General features: G+C 44.5%; 1 protein-coding gene across 2 annotated transcripts in view; it reads right to left on the bottom strand.

Moving 5' to 3' along the window:
* Nucleotides 1-642: 642 nt before the first annotated feature.
* The window catches only part of chst11 (carbohydrate (chondroitin 4) sulfotransferase 11), a 92,226-nt gene continuing 73,601 nt past the window's right edge, over nt 643-19,267 (bottom strand). For both annotated transcript variants that reach the window (XM_028571053.1, XM_028571054.1), the window contains exons 3-4: nt 2,625-2,854; nt 643-2,379 (exon numbers count right to left, since the gene is read on the bottom strand). In XM_028571053.1, the coding sequence (XP_028426854.1) occupies nt 1,755-2,379; nt 2,625-2,854 (855 nt within the window). In that variant the 3' untranslated portion in view covers nt 643-1,754. The remainder of the gene's footprint in view (nt 2,380-2,624; nt 2,855-19,267) is intronic.

The raw sequence follows: 19,267 nt of genomic DNA, 5'->3' as shown, positions 1-19,267 counted from the left end.
GTAATCCAATTCACAGCGTGATGGAGGGTGCGGTTATTAACCTTGACATTGCTTAGCATCACTAACATTAATCACATTACAGTATGAGATACAGTCTCTGATTCTGTGAGCAGGGCAATAGATTGTTGATATGTACACTGAGAGCTATGTTTGCATTTTGCATGTTGTGGTTTGGGGGGTGGGGGGTCTTTCCATGAATTTGCTTACGGTAATGATGTGTACTGAACACAGAGTGTGGATCTCTGAGGCTCTCGCAGCCATTTTGGCACCAAATGTATGACAACGGGAAATGGAAAACAACTCATAAATCTCTGATAATCTCAGACACAGAAGGACGAAGCCATGGGCTGAAAAGTACCGTACACCCTTCAGAAATGAAAAAAAAAAAAAAAGCTGCGATGCACTAACAATGTATCGGAGGCAAGGTGTGAAGAAAGACAACAACAGTTTGACTTTCAAAAGTCCTAAAATGTTCATCATCGCCAAAAAAAAATAACAATTCAATCTTTCAATCTTTAATCAACAAAGCAAATTAAATAATCCTCTTTTATTGCTGCTCGCAGCAATGCTTCATAAGACAACAGAAACAAAAAATAAGCATGAAGATCTTAATTAATTTACTAAAAGACATGTTTGGTCGTCTGAGCGGGGGCTTTGTGGGTGTGGCCCTGGGTGTGTCCACTGATGTTGGGGCACGGCAGGGCGGGGTTCATGAGATCCGGTGCCTCTAACCCTTTCACAACCACACAGGCGGTCTCCTTTCTTTCAGCTCAGACTTTCTGCGCTCAGACTTGTCACAGCTGGTGTGCCCAATCACGTGAGAACATCCTGTACCTTTCTAACCACATCCTGTAGCTCAAAGTGTTAAAGGTGCTTGGTGTTACAGGCAATGATTTATCAAACACTTCCAACATTTTACTGCTGCAGCAGGAGTCTCCGTTTTCTCCGTGTCCTCGAGGTAAACACAAGAGATCCCTTCTGCCAACGTCGTAAGGATATAAACCACTGACAACTTGTTAGGTTAAAACTGTTAGCCGAAGGCCATCCCACCATAGTTACAGTTGTAGAGGTCTTGAGAGCGAAGTCATTAGCCATCTATTACAGGGCGTCCTTGACCAGGCGGGGATGAGCCGGTCTCCCTCTGAAATATAGTAATGAGGGCAAGGTTGATAGGTGCTAACACACCGCGCTGACAGTGCAGCGAAGGACATGGATTGTGTTTTACAATTTGACGGAGTTGCTCTATTGATCAGTGGGAGGTGGGGGATAAGCTTAGCTCCCACGATGCGTTGGGGTCAGGGCGCGTGCGAGGCCGCTGTTTGCTTTGTAGAATCTGAAGCAGCCTAATTTGCCAGCAGTTTGTTTAAACGTGTAGGGAACGTCGTCAGAAGAATCCCTCTTCAAGTCCATCTTCTGAGGATCAGTTCCCCTTTCAAAACACCTTGAAGACCTGCTTCACCCACACATTTTAGTCTTTGCATGCATTTGGTCCATTTAGCTCACATTCTTATCCAATCAGTGCTCCCTGTATCACAGAGTTGATTGTTCATTCTCCCCCTTATGCCCAGACAAGCACGCATTACCTTTCTTTCTTTCAGCACCTATATATATGTCTAATTCAGACCCCCACGCCTGCAAGTTACGACGACAGTTTAAAAAAAGAAAAAGAAATCAAGTTTGCCTCAAAAAAATCCACTCATATTGTTGCCTCTCCGTAAACAAGGCAGTTCTTAGAGTCCCAGCCCTGTCCTCCATTAGTCCAGCCGGAGGTAGCTGGGTGTGGTGTAGTTGAACATGTGGAAGTCCAACTTGTAAAGCTGGTAGAGTTGGATCTGCTGCTGAGTGCTGATATTGCTGAAGAACTGGGCCGTCATGGCATCTGTGGTACGAGTGGACTTGGCGTAGCTCGGGAAGCGCAAGGAGTCGCCAACACCCACCAGCCGCAACACATAGTTAGCGTCTTCCTCCAGCGTGTCATACTTGCCCACTAGGTCGTAGTGGATGTGACATGGGTGACAAAGCTGGTAGACGGTCTGCCAGTGCTCGTTGAGTGGGCCGTCACGCTGCGTGGCCGGATCTACCAGGTACTCCGCGAACTCTTTGAATTTGACATCAGCACCGTTGAGCAGGGCGTCCTGCGTGGCGTTCTTGCGGTAGCGGCGGATGATGCGGGTGCCGAAGCGCTTGTGGAAGGACGAGTTGTACTTGAGGGTGAACTTGTTTCGATATGCCGAGACCAGCCTCTCGAAGGGCTCGCGAACAAACAGGAACTTGAGGTAGTTCTTGAGGCGGTGGTTGATCTCAGCAATACTGTACTGGTTTAGCGTCTTCAGGTTGGAAGGAATGTGGGCTTCATTGGAAGGGATATCCATTGGGTCACTGTGGAAGAGAGGCATACGGACAGTAAGAAACAACAGCAAAACGAAAAAAATATGCATTCATGTCCTTGAATCAACTTCCAGTGCAATGGGGTCAGCATGCAAGGATCTAAGTACATCCTCAAACGTATGTCCTGTGCATTTTGCTTCCAATTTGTCAATCACAGAGCAATGTACAATATTTTTAAAGGGGAATAAATGGCCTGAGTCCTTTCTAAAGCCATGTCTGCCAGGTGCTTTACTCACCTGTATTTGCCCCGTCCTGTGAGCACCATCATGACGCGCTTCCAGTTGGTGCAGGCCACCTTGGGGACGTAGCAGTAGATGAGCTCGTGGTCCTCGTCCACCACAAGGTGTTTGAGGTCTCCGGGGGTCAGGACTCTGCGCTTACGGCTGGACGCGCTGTAGACGCGACAGGCATCCACTACCTGATCCCTCCTGGCCTGGTGGAGGACGGCTGCTCCAGACAACTCCGGCTGTTTAGACAGAGAAGAAGGGAGCGGGAGAGAGAGAGAGGGACGTGCTGTGAAATTGAAGCAAAGGGCTTTCAATCACTATCTGGATATAAAGAGACTCAGCTCTTGACATAAAACATTCGGCACTTGATGCTTAACCATTTCATCAGAATGAAATAAACATTGGTCATTTCTTGATATTTTGGCTCTAATTTATTTTTTAATTTTAGGGTGTTAGCCCAGTAACAATAGGATCTGTCGACTATATCTTCTGATTTACACACTGACTAATGAACCCAGCAGAAACTAGTAAATGCTATTTGTGGCATCAAACTTAGTTGCCTTGGTGGCCAAATTAGCGTGTTGGGTATTTGGCAAATATATCTGAAAAGGGGCTATTGGTTTGCATGTCATTGTTATCCAGGTTTGGGCAGTATTATGCAATTAAAAAAAAGCCAATATACTATTTGATAGGTTTCACAGTACATTGTAAATCTCCATGTATGGACAGAATGTATTTCTTTACAGAATGATCTCTTTGAGGTATAACTTTATCCAGCCTGGTTTTTGTATATTAACATTATTTTGTGACAAAATTACTTCCTGTCTATGTAGTATTTTGTTGTCCTTATACCTTTTTCCATATATTACTGTATAGCTTACTTGGCAGTGTAAAATCTCACCATGCCAATAAAGCACTCTAAAATGAATTAAACTGAACCAAAGCAGAAAAAGGGAATGATGAAGAGAGATGGATAGTGTTATTAATCTCAGCTGTTATTATCATACTCATCTCTTTATTGACTCTATCTTTTTCCCCTATCTGAGTCGCTCCACAGACTTTGATCGAGATGAGTCCATGGGTACGGAGGAAGTAAGATAATGATATGGGAGGATATTACAGATATTGAGTGTTCAATATGCGCAAATCCAGTCAGCAATCATTCATCTGAGGCATATTTCATATTCACCGTGACGCTTGTGCTGAAGTGGACCATGGCAGGAGGGAAAGGAGGAGGCTGGGGAGGAATTAAAAGAGTCTGAGGCAGAGAGCAGCCGGAGGGGCTTTGCATCTGAAGGCCAGGAGTGTTTTCATAAGCCTGTTGATTGTTTTTCCTTTGGGTCCGAATTCCCCTCCAGGGCAGTTCCCCGGTTTCCTTGCCAAATGTAAATTGATTGTACTGTGGCCTGCATCTTTACTGCTCCATCCCACTCACAACAAGTGTGGCCTTTTAGTGGCCAGGGCTGACATGGAGTGCCTGAAATAACTCAGGGACCACCACCAAGCGCTAGACACGAAGACAGCTTGACTAAAAGGGTTACTATGTATTTCTCTTTAGAGTCGCTCTTTAACCGTGTCTCCAGGTGGGCATTCATCATGTGCACAGCTTGCTGCAGCACAAAAACCACGGGCGCAAACCAATCTTTTGCACCTTTTTTATCTGATGACAACATACTGAGGCAGTCATGAAGGAAACGCATGACCGTAAAATCAGAGGTATTTTAAAAGTCATGTTTCAAAGTCTTGTTACTTTCTCAGTGAGCACCAATGGGAAGTCGTGTGGGGATGCAGCAGGTCACATGGCGATGCTCTCTGCCTTTATCTCTGATAAAAATCAATTGGGTGAAGAGGTGGGGGGAAGGGTTTGTCCCCTGTGAGTTCACATTTCAACAATATTCAACACAGAAACACTCTCGTTAAGAATTTCAAGATAGTAGTCATGTTAATGCGATCAGTTAAGATTACCCCCCTATTGGAGGTTGTTATGTACAGTCTTGAAACATGTTCTAATAGCTTTAGCCACGCATTCTCTCTTTCGGTAATTCAACACAAAGTTTCATCTTCATCCGAGTGATGCAAGCAATCTAACAGCCAGCGTTGAGATCGGAAAAGACGGTATTTTCATTCCTGTGCAAACAATGTGACTTTTAAATAACCTATTCCCACTAGAATAACTACCTGCAAAACATATGGATTTTGCTTCCAAAAAATTGCCTTGTGCGCGTAAAATATCTATCTTGTTTCGACAACCTGTGCCCACAGCAGATAGATATCGGCCTGCGCGGAAATAACTGTGTGCAACAAAATATAGATCTGGTTCCAACAAAAGAATAGGTTTTTTTCCCACAAGATTGCACCCACAACGTAATATCTTGTTCCAACAAAGCACCCTATATTTGAATCTCGCAAAACAAATAACTTGTTTGAATCTTATTCACACAAAATCTCCCATCTCCACATAAGAAAGTCCACATGATAAAGTGTAGTTTCTTTATTTCTTGGAAAGAAAACCGACTTCCCATCTCCATGTTGTTACCTCTGCTTAAACCTGTTTTTCAAACCTTGTTCGCCTGTCCCGGTAATATGAAACGGTCCTTCAAAACATTTTGAGGGAAGTCTAAACTGACAAGGCATGATGGATTATGAACTTCTCTTCCTCCCCCAACACACACACACACACACACACTTCTTCTCTCTGTGTGTGCTGTACACTCCTTCCTAATCATGCTAACGCCGACACATCAAAGCCCGCTAAGGCGTAACAGTGCATAGAGAATAGCAGCTCTTTGTTGATCAAAATCTCTCCTTTTTTTCCGATCTGCTCAGAGACGTCAAGCTATGCTTCACACAAATGCCACAGCGGGCGTGCGGCCCTCCGTCCCCGAGGAGGACAAGTGCTGTAATTAGCATGGGAGAGAGAGAGAAGGGAGGAAATCTTGTCATCTCCTGCTCTGCCGCACGGTTCCTCTCCTTATCTTTCTTCTTTCCACAGGATTACTTTCTGCTATTTTATCTCCTCTTTAAGCAACTCAGTCGAGTCACTTGTGCGGTTTCGATGAAAGGGTGAGGGTGAGAGGAAGAGAGAGAGAGAGAGGGAGAGAGAGGGTAGGAGATGAGAGAGGCGATAAGTTGATACAGTCTGAGACGGGGCCGTGATGGAGATCACTGACCTCTGGCCGTGTCGGGCCGTTCCCATGGGAGAGCAGATACCATTACATGCGTATGTGCCTGCACATTACCCCTCTAATCCCCCATGGACACAAACTAGTGGGTCAGCATTGGATAGGAGCTAGCAAAAGTCATAAAACCACCACTATAAAAGTAGTTAGCAGCTCCGCATGATATGGTCATTTAAGATTCAGCTCAGCAATTTCCCCCAGTACAGCTGCGGTATATGATGACAATGATATGATGAATTACTTTGAGTTACAGCATACCGATACTATATATTGATGTAGACGTGAGTGTGTGTGTGTGTGTGTGTTTAAGACTCTGCCCTCTCTTTTAGCAACTGCATCCATTCTCTCTGGGAAACGTGTCCATCAAAACTGGGCGAAAACTCAAAGGAAATCCTTATGCATAGTTCAAACCTAATCTCGCCATAAACATCATTATCAGCGTCGTATACGCAAAAAGAAAACTCTCCATTTTCTTATCTACACACGTCGAGAGGGGGTGGGGGGCGGGGTGGGCGGTTGAGACGAGCCCATTGTACATTCACGGACGGCGCTCTTTTCTTGTCACTGAGGATTTGTCGTCAGAATGTGCGAGAAACCGATGGCGGGGACGTGGGGATTGTGTTATCACATTTCAAGTCTTCATTTCCGTCTCCGGGGCTGTATGATTCTCACTGAGAGTTGTTTTGAGTTTGAAATATGATCCGAGAGTCTGACACACAATGGCGGTAATGAATAGCTCCCTCCTGATATGCTGATGGTTGCAAATAAAGAAAGAAAGATAGAGGAGGGAAGCTAGGAGGGGATTACAAATGAAAGGAATTGAAGGAACTGGGCAACTATACTGGCATCCTGCATCCCCAAGGGCCTTAAAAGCTCCCATGAAAGTATAATTTTCAGTAAAATAGATCCATTATCAGCTACTGTAAAGCGTCTTTACGAACTCATTATTTTAGTTTATACATGATGACATGATAAAGTGGTGTTTGAATGCTGTAATTGGCTATTTACACTGTTCTTGAAGGTACCCTGAAGATCTTTGGACTACTAGTAGCGCTATAGAGCAGATATCTTCAACAGGGGGTCCGGGGCTACCTAGGCGGTCCTCAGAGTTACTGCAGGGGGGGCCACCAGATTATTGTTAATATTTTGAAAGTTTTTCTAGTACAGAAAAATACTTTGCACACCTATAATGTGAGACAGATGGGTCGAAAGAGGATAAGTAAGTCAAAACACTAACTTGTCTAACTTGCAAAAAATAAATGAAATATTAGTAGTACGTTTCGGTACTAGGCCGTCATCTGGCAACTAAGGATGGTAAGTTCCTGTATGGGAGGGGCGGAGTCATTGGAACTGTTCTTGGCTGAAGTGGTGCAAAGGCTCATGGGAAAAAAACATGTTCTACATGGTTTCTGTCCTGGTTAAAGTGTGTTTTAATAATAATAATGTTTTGGGTGTGCATTTATGTCATCTTGATTTTAGTTTTGTATGGTTGATTTAGTCTTCATTTTTTTTGTCTGCATTTAATGTTGCACCATGACCGAGACCTGGGGGAACTGATGGGGTCTGGGCAGTGCGGCTAACAAAGATCCAACATATCTGCAGAGCATGCTGGACAATACCATTTGTGCATTGTTATCTTTTCTGTTTTACTGGAACTAATGTACCGAGTACATAGTTATTAAAATCAGGCTGTCATAAGGAAAAACATACTTAGAACATCTCTGCTATCCTGTGATTTATTTAAATGTTTTTTTTTTAACTAGTTTTGTAAATTGGGTGTTTTGTTTACTCAAGCATAATATACATTAGGGTGACCATATTTTGATTTCCAAAAAAGAGGACACTCGGCCTGGCCTCGAGACAAATCCAGACAGTGGTGATTCTCAGAGGTTAATGAACATGCTTTATTATGCCTCAATTGTGCAAAAATAACTTCTGTAATAAAATAAAATCTGTAACAACATATAACAAAATAATAGCTCTCTTTTAAAATAAATAAATAATATGAAATAATGTTCTAAATATGACCTCTTCTGTGTTAGAAAATCCAGCTTCAACAAAATATCTCTTAATACCTTTTCAATGTAATAAGATAAATAATAAAGACACTGAAACATATGTGCCAGCTTTGCACACGGTGCACTCCGCCTCCCACTTGTCCGGTCCCGACCGGGACGGTATGTGGGACATTTTTTTTGCAGTTCAACTGTGAAGCTGCACTAGTCTTGTTTTATGGTTGTAAGTGGACTGATGTTTATACTTGTGCGCTAGTGTGTGCGTCGAGACGGCGTGTGTGTGTGTGTGTGTGGGGGGGGAGTGGGTGATATAGAGCGGGGGAGAAGTGAGAGTGACAGCGAGCGAGTCCTACCGACTCTAGAGTCCTAGTGAGAGAAACAAAGTGTCTCCCCTGTGTTTTCTGACCACGGTGGGAAATCTTTAGCAGGAAACGCTTCGGCATTTTGTGTGTAATGCTGTTCCGCTGTCTGCCCTGGTCCCTGTCTGTCTGCCCCGGTCCCTGTCTGTCTGCCCTGGTCCCTGTCTGTCTGCCCTGGTCCCTGTCTGTCTGCCCTGGTCCCTGTCTGTCTGCCCCGGTCCCTGTCTGTCTGCCCCGGTCCCTGTCTGTCTGCCCTGGTCCCTGTGTATGTGTATATGTATCACAAGGCAGCCTCTCGGGAATTACGTCACACAACAAAGTAGCCTACCGTAGTATTGTGTTGAGCAAAGTGCCAGTCAATTTAAGTACACGCTTAATGGTCCCATGAAAAACAGTGAAAACCGGACATTTTAATGAATTTATAAAACCCCCCCGGACGCCCCGGACAGTAGGTAAAAAGTGGACATGTCCGGGCAAAAGAGGACGTTTGGTCATCCTAATATACATTTATGTTTATCAAATTGTCTGAAATAACAGGAACATGCTAGCCTGGGTAAACCCTGACGAACTTCTGGCAAATTTGAGATTTGATCTGCAAGTCAGTCTGGTGAAGAGCCCATTCAAACCCATTTCCAATGTCCCCAAAATCGAGGCACCAATCACAACCGATGAGGCGGGCTTTACACCAATCACAACCGTTGAGGCGGGCTTTACACAAATCACAACCGTTGAGGCGGGCTCTACACCAATCACAACCGATGAGGCGGGCTTTACACCAATCACAACCGATGAGGCGGGCTTTAAACCAATCACAACCGTTGAGGCGGGCTTTACACCAATCACAACCGTTGAGGCGGGCTTTACACCAATCACAACCGTTGAGGCGGGCTTTACACCAATCACAACTGTTGAGGAGGGCTTTACACCAATCACAACTGTTGAGGCGGGCTTTACACCAATCACAACCGTTGAGGCGGGCTCTACACCAATCACAACTGTTGAGGCGGGCTTTACACCAATCACAACTGTTGAGGCGGGCTCTACACCAATCACAACTGTTGAGGCGGGCTTTACACCAATCACAACTGTTGAGGCGGGCTCTACACCAATCACAACTGTTGAGGCGGGCTTTACACCAATCACAACCGTTGAGGCGGGCTCTACACCAATCACAACTGTTGAGGCGGGCTTTACACCAATCACAACCGTTGAGGCGGGCTTTACGCGACGACGATAGCGCAGCGACGGCGAGCAGCTTTTTGTTTACATTCAACATGACGGCTACCGAAGTGCAGCGTCACCCGTATCGTTGGTCTGATTGGTTGAAGGACTATCCAATGGCGCCCGGCCCAGCGTCATTTGAGTGGCGCCCGGCCCAGCGTCATTTGAGTGGCGTCCGTTGGTGACGCCCCTTTGGAAATGAACTGTCAATGAACCTTTCCCAGACCCCCCCACTCTCAGTTACAACTGAGAAGGGTCTAGTGTCAACCAGGCTAGGAACATGCTTAGATTCCTGTCAAATAAGGTAACACAGACCCATTGCCTTTACTGTATGCGGACCGATCATGCTTACTGCCGTGTAAAGTACACCCCCTCCCCCCAACCCAACCCTAAAAGGCCTAGACTGATCCAGGAAAAAACCCAGTACAGGGTACAGTGCAAACGGGGGAAAAGGGGTGCAAGGGTTTCAGTAGGGGGCCCGAGGCCCTGTAACAGGTTAATCTGGCCATGGTGGGATCACTATACACTGTAGAATCATTCATAGACTAAGAATTGGGGCTCTAAAGTGACCAAAAACTGATATTGACATAAATCTTGAGAATGTTACATTTGCACTTTGAATTACCATACATACGGAAACAACATTCTGTTGATAATGTATTCCTCAGAACTTGGGAAATGTCTGAATACTGTCTTGGAGCAAAATTAGATGCTAATGCGTTGTGATTTGTAGCCCAGGGATTCTGCAGAGCATCAGAGCACTTTGTTTAGAGAAGATGCCTGAAACATCTTTTCCTCTAAGAAATACTGCTTCATATTGCAATTTAAACGCTGCAGCAGTCGATACTGCTATTTAGACATTTCCTCAATTAACTGTGCAGCCCTGTGCAGTGTTTTTTTTTTTTTTTTGTGAGGCTATTATGGTGCTGCTTCTCAAGTATATACACTTTGTCTCTGGATACAGGCGAGAATTGCTAAATTGATGCCTCCGGACGGTCAAAGTGAATCAGGTGAAAACAAAGTGCTGCAGCAGAAATTCTCCTCACTTCGGTTCAATGTTGGTAATGTTGGAGGAAGGCTTTTTTTTTTTTTTTTTTTTTTCTTTCTGCTAAACTACTCTTCCATTTTGTCTCCTCAAACGTGATCCGTCTGCACTCCTCGTCTTCTGTTTGTGCATCAGCTTCTATCTCTTTTTGCTGGCTGCGAAGTCATCTAAACAAAGATCAATAGTATTCATCAGAGTTCTCTTTCTCTCTCATACACGCACGCACACGCACGCACGCACTCACGCACACACACACACACACACACACACACACACACACACACACACACACTCACACACTGAGCACTGAAGGCAGTCTGTCTCGCTGACCCTCTCTGCTTACAGACTGGGATTCATAGAGCAGGCAGGAATAAAGCTGCCAGTGTACCACAACTGTACTACACACACACACACACACACACACACACACACACACACACACACACACACACACACACACACACACACACACACACACACACACACTTCACCTGAGTCTCTGTAAAAGCCAACAAGGCGAGGCCCTTCTTTAAAACCTTGACAAAGCTGTCAGTTTATGAGGCAGGTTCATCCTTTCCACTGAGGCCGGTGGCACATTAACTTTCCATAAAGTCATTTATGAGAAGTCGGAGCAGCAGAGGGGGGGGACCAGGCGGGACCGGGCCCTCGCCGTGACCACCTGTACACAATGCGACACGAAAAAGACCAGAGTAAACGCTTCTTTACCCAGGGAACCTACTGAGAACACATGCTCTTTTTCAGCAAACATTAAAAAAATGCCCTGCTTCATATTCATGCAGCTCCACACATTCATACCTGGAAAAGGGCTCAGAACAACTACTGAGCAGCTCTGAAGGAGGGATCGGGGTAAATGTATTCACGGCACATAAAGTAACCTCTTGGAAATAATGGGGTGAATATGGTTTGGTTGGGATAAAGAAGTGCATCGTAATCATCATCATCACCATCACCAGGAGACCTTCATTAAAACTTGAATGATCTGAAGAATCTGAATCAGAAAAGGGTTTATTGCCACAGTAAGTTATACCTACGTGGAATTTGTCTTGGTGATTGGTGTATATAAATATAATACATTTATATTTATATAAATAGATATGATAAATACAGAAACAGAAACAGATCAAATCAGACAGTATGGCAGAGACAGACTGATTAGTGACGGACATTAAAAGACTATATACCGGATAATCGGCCCCGTCCGATGTTTCGCCGGATGTCCCTCGCCTTGCAAAACTCCCTTCGTTTCGGGAAACAACAACAAACTTCGAGCTAGCGAGCTACATGCTGAAAATGGCTCAATGGCTGAAAGTTTTTAAGACAATTTGGATCATGCTACAAAGTTCTTTCGGGGAATGATTGTTAAGATTTACAAAGAATACGTTTATGGCATTTACTCACTGAAAGCTGCTGAAAGCTCTGGGCTTCCCTGCCAGGGCCAAACACACACACACACACCGAGACATATACACACAATGTGATGCTATTTGCTGCAGGGTTTCTGTTTGATTCCCACTACCAATTAATGCTAATAATAATAATAATAATAATAAGAATGTAATCGTTTGCTCCATTGCAGTATTTCCCTTTCAGCAAAGTCATAAACGTATATACAAGAGTCAGTGTTGCCTACCAAAAATATGATGGGAGTGTGGCTGTTATTGTCCTCTAGGCATTTCAGAGATGGTTGTCTGTAAAAGCTGCAGTAAAGCCCTGAGGCCTCACCTAGCCTAAAGGAGCTGTTAACAGACAATTTCACAAGAATTTCAAGAGCGGGCTTTAATGGAGAGTTTTAGTGCCCCGTGAAGGTCTAACTGTAGACCGGGATAAAAGTCTGGGAGGAAGCACAAAGTCTCGGGGCAGAAAAAAAAAACCTTTCTGATGGAAAATGTTCAAAATGAAAAGCACTAATTATTCGAGTTAAATATTGCTTCTGCCTTGCATTTAAATAACTATACTGGTAGAGTCTAAATACAGTCGATTCTCAACCCAAAGTTTGGCGGTTTCCTCAAACCCAACCCTGACTGCGTAACATTAAATTTACCCAGGGTGCGATATGCCGGGGGGTGGGGGTTGGGGCGGAGGCGGAGGATTTCCCCCTTTCTGGTCTATATATCCTTGCTTCTTCTGAATTATTTTTATCTCCGGTTGGGACAAAATGTATCCCCCAAAGTGATCATCTACTTCACCAATAGCCTAGACCAGTGGTTCCCAACCTTTTTTCCTTGGCAGCCCCCCCCTCTACTTATGTATACGTTTTATACAATTTTTTGTACATTATACACCTGTAGTGTATATCATAATTTTTTTAACGTGTGTTTTTACCTCAACCTCAAACCAGATAAAGACTTGCACACCCCCTGTGATCTTTGCCGCCCCCTGAGGGGTGCCCAGACCCCAGGTTGGGAACCACTGGACTAGACCATATATTAATTATATACCTACAATAGAAGTATTTTAAACTAAGTAAAGCGCTGTAACATGTCTCAACAGTCTTTAGTGCCGTAGAAAGATCAAATCCGAGCAGCAGTTGCTGGTTGTATTTAGCCGCACCAGAGCTCCAGGACTCCGGCTACCAGCGGCAGTTGTTTATCCGCCAACAGGTGACTGTGAGCCGGCTACAGGCACCGCCAGATGACGCTCCTTTCAGGGGCCGTGGTAGTGGAGTTTAGCCTAGGGTGACCAGACGTCCCGGTTTGACCGGGACAGTCCCGATTTTTAATTGCTTGTCCCGAGTCCCGACAAAAGCCTGTCGGGACGCTAAAATTTCCCGGTTTACACCAGGAGCGGCGTCAGCCGATTTTGCCGTGTCTTCAGCCCCGAATGTTTTGAGTGTAGCCCCGAATGTAACTTTGTCCATTTATTTTTCCGAGGCGAATAGAACGGGCAGCTACGTGCGGGGTCCGACCATGCTGTATTTGTTGCCTATCACCTAGCAACCGTCTCTCCGTGAGGCGATATTACGAATCCCACTATGGCCACGCCAAGACCCGCCCTTCAATAGCGTTCACACACTACTATTGGCCAGGCGTCCATGCTTACATGTACAGGTCCTATCCCCTGACCAATCCCCTAACCCTAACCTTAACCACTCCAGGTGAAATGCCTAACCCCAACCAATCGAGCTGCTTCGTAGGGCGGGCCATAGTGGGATTCGTAATTTTGCCTCCGTGAGGAAAGCTGTGAAAGCCGGGTGAAGTTTTCGGAGGAATCCTAGCCAAATCAGTCTAATACAGTGATGCCATCAACACAAAGTTTAGGAGCGCAATACTAATGATTTAGTTTGAAGTTCCCGTGACTTGACGTTTCCAGTCTACGGTTCCGACTCAGACACACGGAGCTCTGAAGCAGACCTGTGGGTCTCTTAGTGTCCACTCTCTCTGTAAAATGCAGGGCAGCTTCAGGTTCATGGATGCGCTCAGCTGTGGCCATGCTGCGGCAGATGTGTTGCGTTTGTGCTCCGTGTATACTTTAGTTTCGCGTTTCCACCTCCGACGTAGAGCAGCGTACAGCCACTTCCATAGCTAAACAATTTGTCTCATTCAGAGACCAGAGACCCAAACGGGGCTCTGTGTCTGTCAGAAGGTCTGAGATCTACTATCACGTAATGCACAGCAGACTATGGTGCAGGTATAGATTATTTTCTGAAATATAGCTTGTGAATTTATTATTGTAATAGCCTATTATCACTTTATTTTTCTCAAAATATCACGACTCCTCCAAATCACAGAGAACACTCCTGTGTTTATATACTTTGAATGTGCACAAAGTTTTGGACAAGAGCAGTAAATCTTGCTCAAACATCTGAAATATTACAGTCCAGGGGTTTATTAATAAATTAAAATGAATGTATCATGAGGTGAATAATTGTCATATGCACATTAAGGAGGTTACTTAACCAACAAAAGACGCAAAACAGGAGGTTACGAGTAAATGATGCCTTTAGGCTACATGTGTGCTGACTCAGATATAATTAGAAAAGTCCATCCAAAGGAGAATAAATAGTTGAAAGCAATACAGAATGCCTGACAGCCTTACTGCAATATATTCCATTATGTTTTTATATTTGGATTGTAATCTGTTTCTCTTTAAATAAAGATATTTGCAGCATACATTGATTCAGAAAAAGGTAGAAATAGGTGCATAAAAATTCACCAGAATGCAGGAAATTAAGTGTTTAATGCTCAAAATGTTCAATAAATCATTTTAATTATTGTGCTGTTATTGGAATAAATAACACTTCAAAAAATCTTTTTTAGAAAAAATCTCAACATAAATCTCACACTAAACTGAAAAAGGCTGTTACTGCAATTTTGTTAATTTCACAGGAAAAAAACACTTATTATTAGACGAGGAGCCTAGGATCAAAATAATGAAGTTACTGTCTGTGTCTGTGTCTGAACAGGGCTGGCACATGTTCACGTTAAAAAGCGTGTGCGTGCACAAACACACTACGGTCACGCGCAAGGTGTCCCGGTTTTAGCTCCAGGAAATCTGGTCACCCTAGTTTAGCCAGAAAAAGTGAGCATCATGACAGTGAAGTTTAGGAACCAAAACAACTCGTCAAGTTCAGGAAAAAGATGGTGGTTTGGATTAAAACCCTCCAGAGGAACGGGTGAAAGTATTTTGTTTTCCGCCTTGAAAGCGCTGTGTTTTATGTTGGCACCGTTTGATTTTTAGTGAACCAATACTCAACGTGATTCGGTCTGTACCGGTAAAAGTACCGGGTTCGGTACCCAACCCTATTCACTATCAACAGGCTCTTTGATCCAACATCTTGCTCACAAACACTTAATAAACCATACTGGCACAGCATACTTTAGCCTGTTAACTACAAACGCTTTCATTTTATTTCAGTAGTCTTTGCAGACATTGCATCACCTTTTAGTTTCTATGTCATATTTCCACAGTGTGGGGAGGCAGTTGAGAGCATGGCCTGTCCTTTAACTGATCCTGTCCGTGACATCTAGTAATTATTTGTTTAACCACCTGGATCCGATTTTCTGACAAAGTAGCCTCTGAATGGATTGCTTTTCAGCAGCCCAGTACCAACTCTCTGACTCTGGTGTGTCCTCGAATGCACCATCTGCCTGTAAAGAAAATTTCCAAACCCTCCCTCTCACAGCTGCACAACCACAAGATGCATCATAATGCAACTTTGATACAACAAATGTAAATGAAAGGTTTAAACACGGGCTTGCAGCTGACTGCTGATGCAGAAGTATGTACGCATAAACACACTTACCACATAAACAACTCTGCTGTGGTCACCTCAGGGTAGATCTGCAGGACATCCGACACGGGGGTGGGAGCCTGATTCTCCCTGTCCCACGCTCCTATTAAACCTGTAACCTGAGCCCAGCATCATGCCTGCTTCCCAGGGGAAGGCTAACCTGCCTGGGACTAATTCCTAATATTATTTTGCTTTTGACATTTGTACTCTCGCACTATTTCAGTTTTTCTTTCTATCCTACAAAGTAATTGGATAATGCAAACTATGCATTTGGGAAGTGCCCAGATTAGGCCCTCTGAGTTAGTTTCTTTCATCTTTCCATCACATATTTGATTGATTATGTGTATATCAATCTGCATTTTGTGCATGTGTGTAAACCAAGGAAATACAATAATACAAATAAAAATGAATGGGTATGATATGATATTGTACGAAAATGCGCAACAATGCGTACGATATCCTGCAAAAATTACAGCGAGTGCCGGCTAGTCGCGTAAAGGCCGCTCACATGTCAGTTAGCGTGTCTTTACGGTTACATTTAGCCGAGAAAAGGTGACTAGTATTTATATAGCGCGTTTGTAGTCTTAACAACTACTCAAAGAACTTTTACACAGTACAGGAACCATTCACACACATTCACACACTGTGGCCGAAGCTGCCGAACAAGGTGCCACCTGCTCATCAGATGAACATTCACGCACCGATGGCGCAGCATCGGGAGTAGTCTCGCATTGCCAGACATTCCTCCACAGCGCTGCGGAGGAGGGTCTGGCCACATGGCATTCCGGGATGGGAGAAAAACGTGCTTTAGATTATAGGCATTTCTTGAAACCAATCACAATCGTCTTGGGTGGCGCTAAGCAACCGCACGGAGCAACGGCGCCTCTGTAAAATAGCCTCGGGAAGGAACTTGGTCTGGTGAAACGGGAACGTTCAATAGTTATTTCGCTCGTGCAACAGAAAACTCTGAAAGGAAGGATATCCAGCGGCACCAGAGTAATCCCAGAAGTGGAACGTCGTGGATATCAACTAAACTGCGTAGCAATTTGGGGTTCAGTGTCTCGTCCAAGGACACTTTGACCTGGGACTGCAGCACCAGTGATTGAACCACCAACCTCCCAATTGCTAGACAACCACTCTACTACCTGAGCCACAGGTGCCTTCAGGTCCTGGCCCGTTTAGCGGCCGTTGCCGTTAAGTTTAGCTGACAGAAGGGGACTTTTTAGGCAGCAAAACAAGTAGTTAAGATTAGAAAAAAAGATTGTGGTTTGGGGTAAAACACCAGTTCCCTTCAAGTAGTACCCGCGGGACACAAACCCTCGTTTCCTGGGTGAAAGTCTTGTGTTGTGCCCTTAACTTCTTCTGGACACGAACGCTGCTCTCCCACTTAAAAGCCCCGTGTTTTAGGAACCACCCCATCCTCCCTACGCTGCGCTTTGCTCTATTCCGTCCATCCATCCATCCATCTTCATCCGCTTATCCGGTGTCAGGTTGCGGGGGGAGCAGCTCCAGCAGGGGACTCGAAACTTCCCTTTCCCAATCCACAGCAACCAGGTCCGACTGGGGGATCCCGAGGTGTTCCCAGGCCAGGTTGGAGATATAATCCCTCCACCTAGTCCTGGGTCTTCCCCGAGGCCTCCTCCCAGCTGGACGTGCCTGGAACACCTCCCTAGGGAGGCGCCCAGGGGGCATCCTTACCAGATGCCCCAACCACCTCAACTGGCTTTGCTCTATTGATTGAGTAATTGTGCCGCATACAGTAATGAACGCGTGGATTCCAGTGGATTACCTTTCGTTGCTATATACTGTACGAATGAACAGTTCATGAGAACAGCCTGTACCTTAAGAAGTGTGCTGTGAAAAACAGGACAGAAGAAGAAAGTCATTGTAAATATATCCCAATTATGTGTGACATGTGTGTACTTGTGCTGCTGTTCATCTGAAGACCACATATTATGTGCCTTTGTACGCATGTGTGCATTACGCCACTTGTGCATAGACACCAGTGTGTGTCTGAGCGTGCGTGTGTGTGTGTGTGTGTGTGTGTGTGTGTGTGTGCCAGTGCATCTCAAAGAGAAAAGGAGGCGTGTAATTATAATGTTGCGCCACAGACAAGATAATGACAAACTGCTGTGACTTTCCCTCAGAGCAGTCAAAGTTTCTCTCTGCTCCCATGTGCTTGTGCACTTTACCCAGAAGAGAAGAGAGAGAAGTTAAACAAGGAGAAGCAGAAGAGAACAAAGTGACTAAGGTTTCCACTCATTATTTGGCAACTGATCTCTCCGTTTTTAAACCTGCGTCCTGAAGGTTTTACAGCGTGCTCTCAAAAGACAGCAAGAAAGAATTTGCTACAATTTTTAAAGGCTTTTTTTTTTTTTTTTTTTTTTTTACCTAGAAATGACATACTGTGATGTCTGTCAGGGGCGGGGCTAGAAGGGGGGCATGGGGTGGCACTGCCCCCCCTTGAAATATGATGGTTTCCATTGGATCAGAGTACTGTCTCTTGGCTGCCTGTTCTGCCAATCTTCCCAGCCCTTGTCACATGACCATTTCATGTTTCCATTTAATAAATGTTTAAGTTTTTTTTAATTTAAATGGCAGACTGAGTCTATAGAAAATGTGTATTGTATTCTGATACAATTTGTTTAAAATGAAAACAAGTCAAACTAATAATGAATGGGATGTTTTATTTAGCAGAATTGCATTATGTTGTTCTATCCAATATTTCCTATATTTCTAAGCTGATTTTTTTGTATGCTGTATTCTATTAAAATGCCCCCCCCCCCCCCGCCTGATTATTGGTCCCTTTGTGCAACCCCACTTAAATCCTGTCTCCAGCCATGCTCACATGCAGCCTCCAAAGATAGACAGAGACAAAAAGAATAAAGCCTCCTCTAAATCCCTTTGCCTTTAAACCCAGAATGACTTATCCAGTTTCCCCCCCCACACACACACACACACACACACACACACACACACTAAAACACACACACAGACACACTAATACACACACTTCAACCTGTATCCACAGTAGTTGCACTCTGGTCTGATGGTTTTACACCAGAGCAACGCTCAGACAGCTGCGTGGCTTCTTTGCTGTGGGTGAAAGGTTCCACGTTTCTTTCAAGCCGCTGCCAGTGGCTGCCGCTGTGTTCCGACACACACACACACACACACACACACACACACACACACACACACACACACACTCAACTAATCCAGTGGATTGTGGGGTTAGCAGGATATCTGCCGCTGGTGAAACAATCCAGACAGGTATGATCCAGGCTTAAGCAACTAAGCAATATAATTTTTTTAATGTTCTTTAAAGACATTTTTTAAACTACAGTTAACATTAAAATGAGGCAGCTGTGATGGAAACTTAGACGTAGTGATATTTTCAAATCTCCGTTTAGCTTTTAGCACTGACTTAATGTAGAATAATGTATGGAATCTGTCTTATAGCTTTTTTAAATTCTCAATTGCAAGAGTCCGTCCATGAGCATGTTATCTCAGATACTATTGGGCAATTAATGCTGCCATCAGTGTGGAGCAGGACACTCAACGAAAAAAAGACAACCGAGC

The sequence above is a fragment of the Perca flavescens genome, chromosome 23 (genome assembly GCF_004354835.1).
Source record: "Perca flavescens isolate YP-PL-M2 chromosome 23, PFLA_1.0, whole genome shotgun sequence".
In the NCBI taxonomy this organism is placed as follows: domain Eukaryota; kingdom Metazoa; phylum Chordata; class Actinopteri; order Perciformes; family Percidae; genus Perca; species Perca flavescens.
Note: the sequence above shows the minus strand (reverse complement) of the source record. Positions and strands in the feature narration are given on the sequence as shown.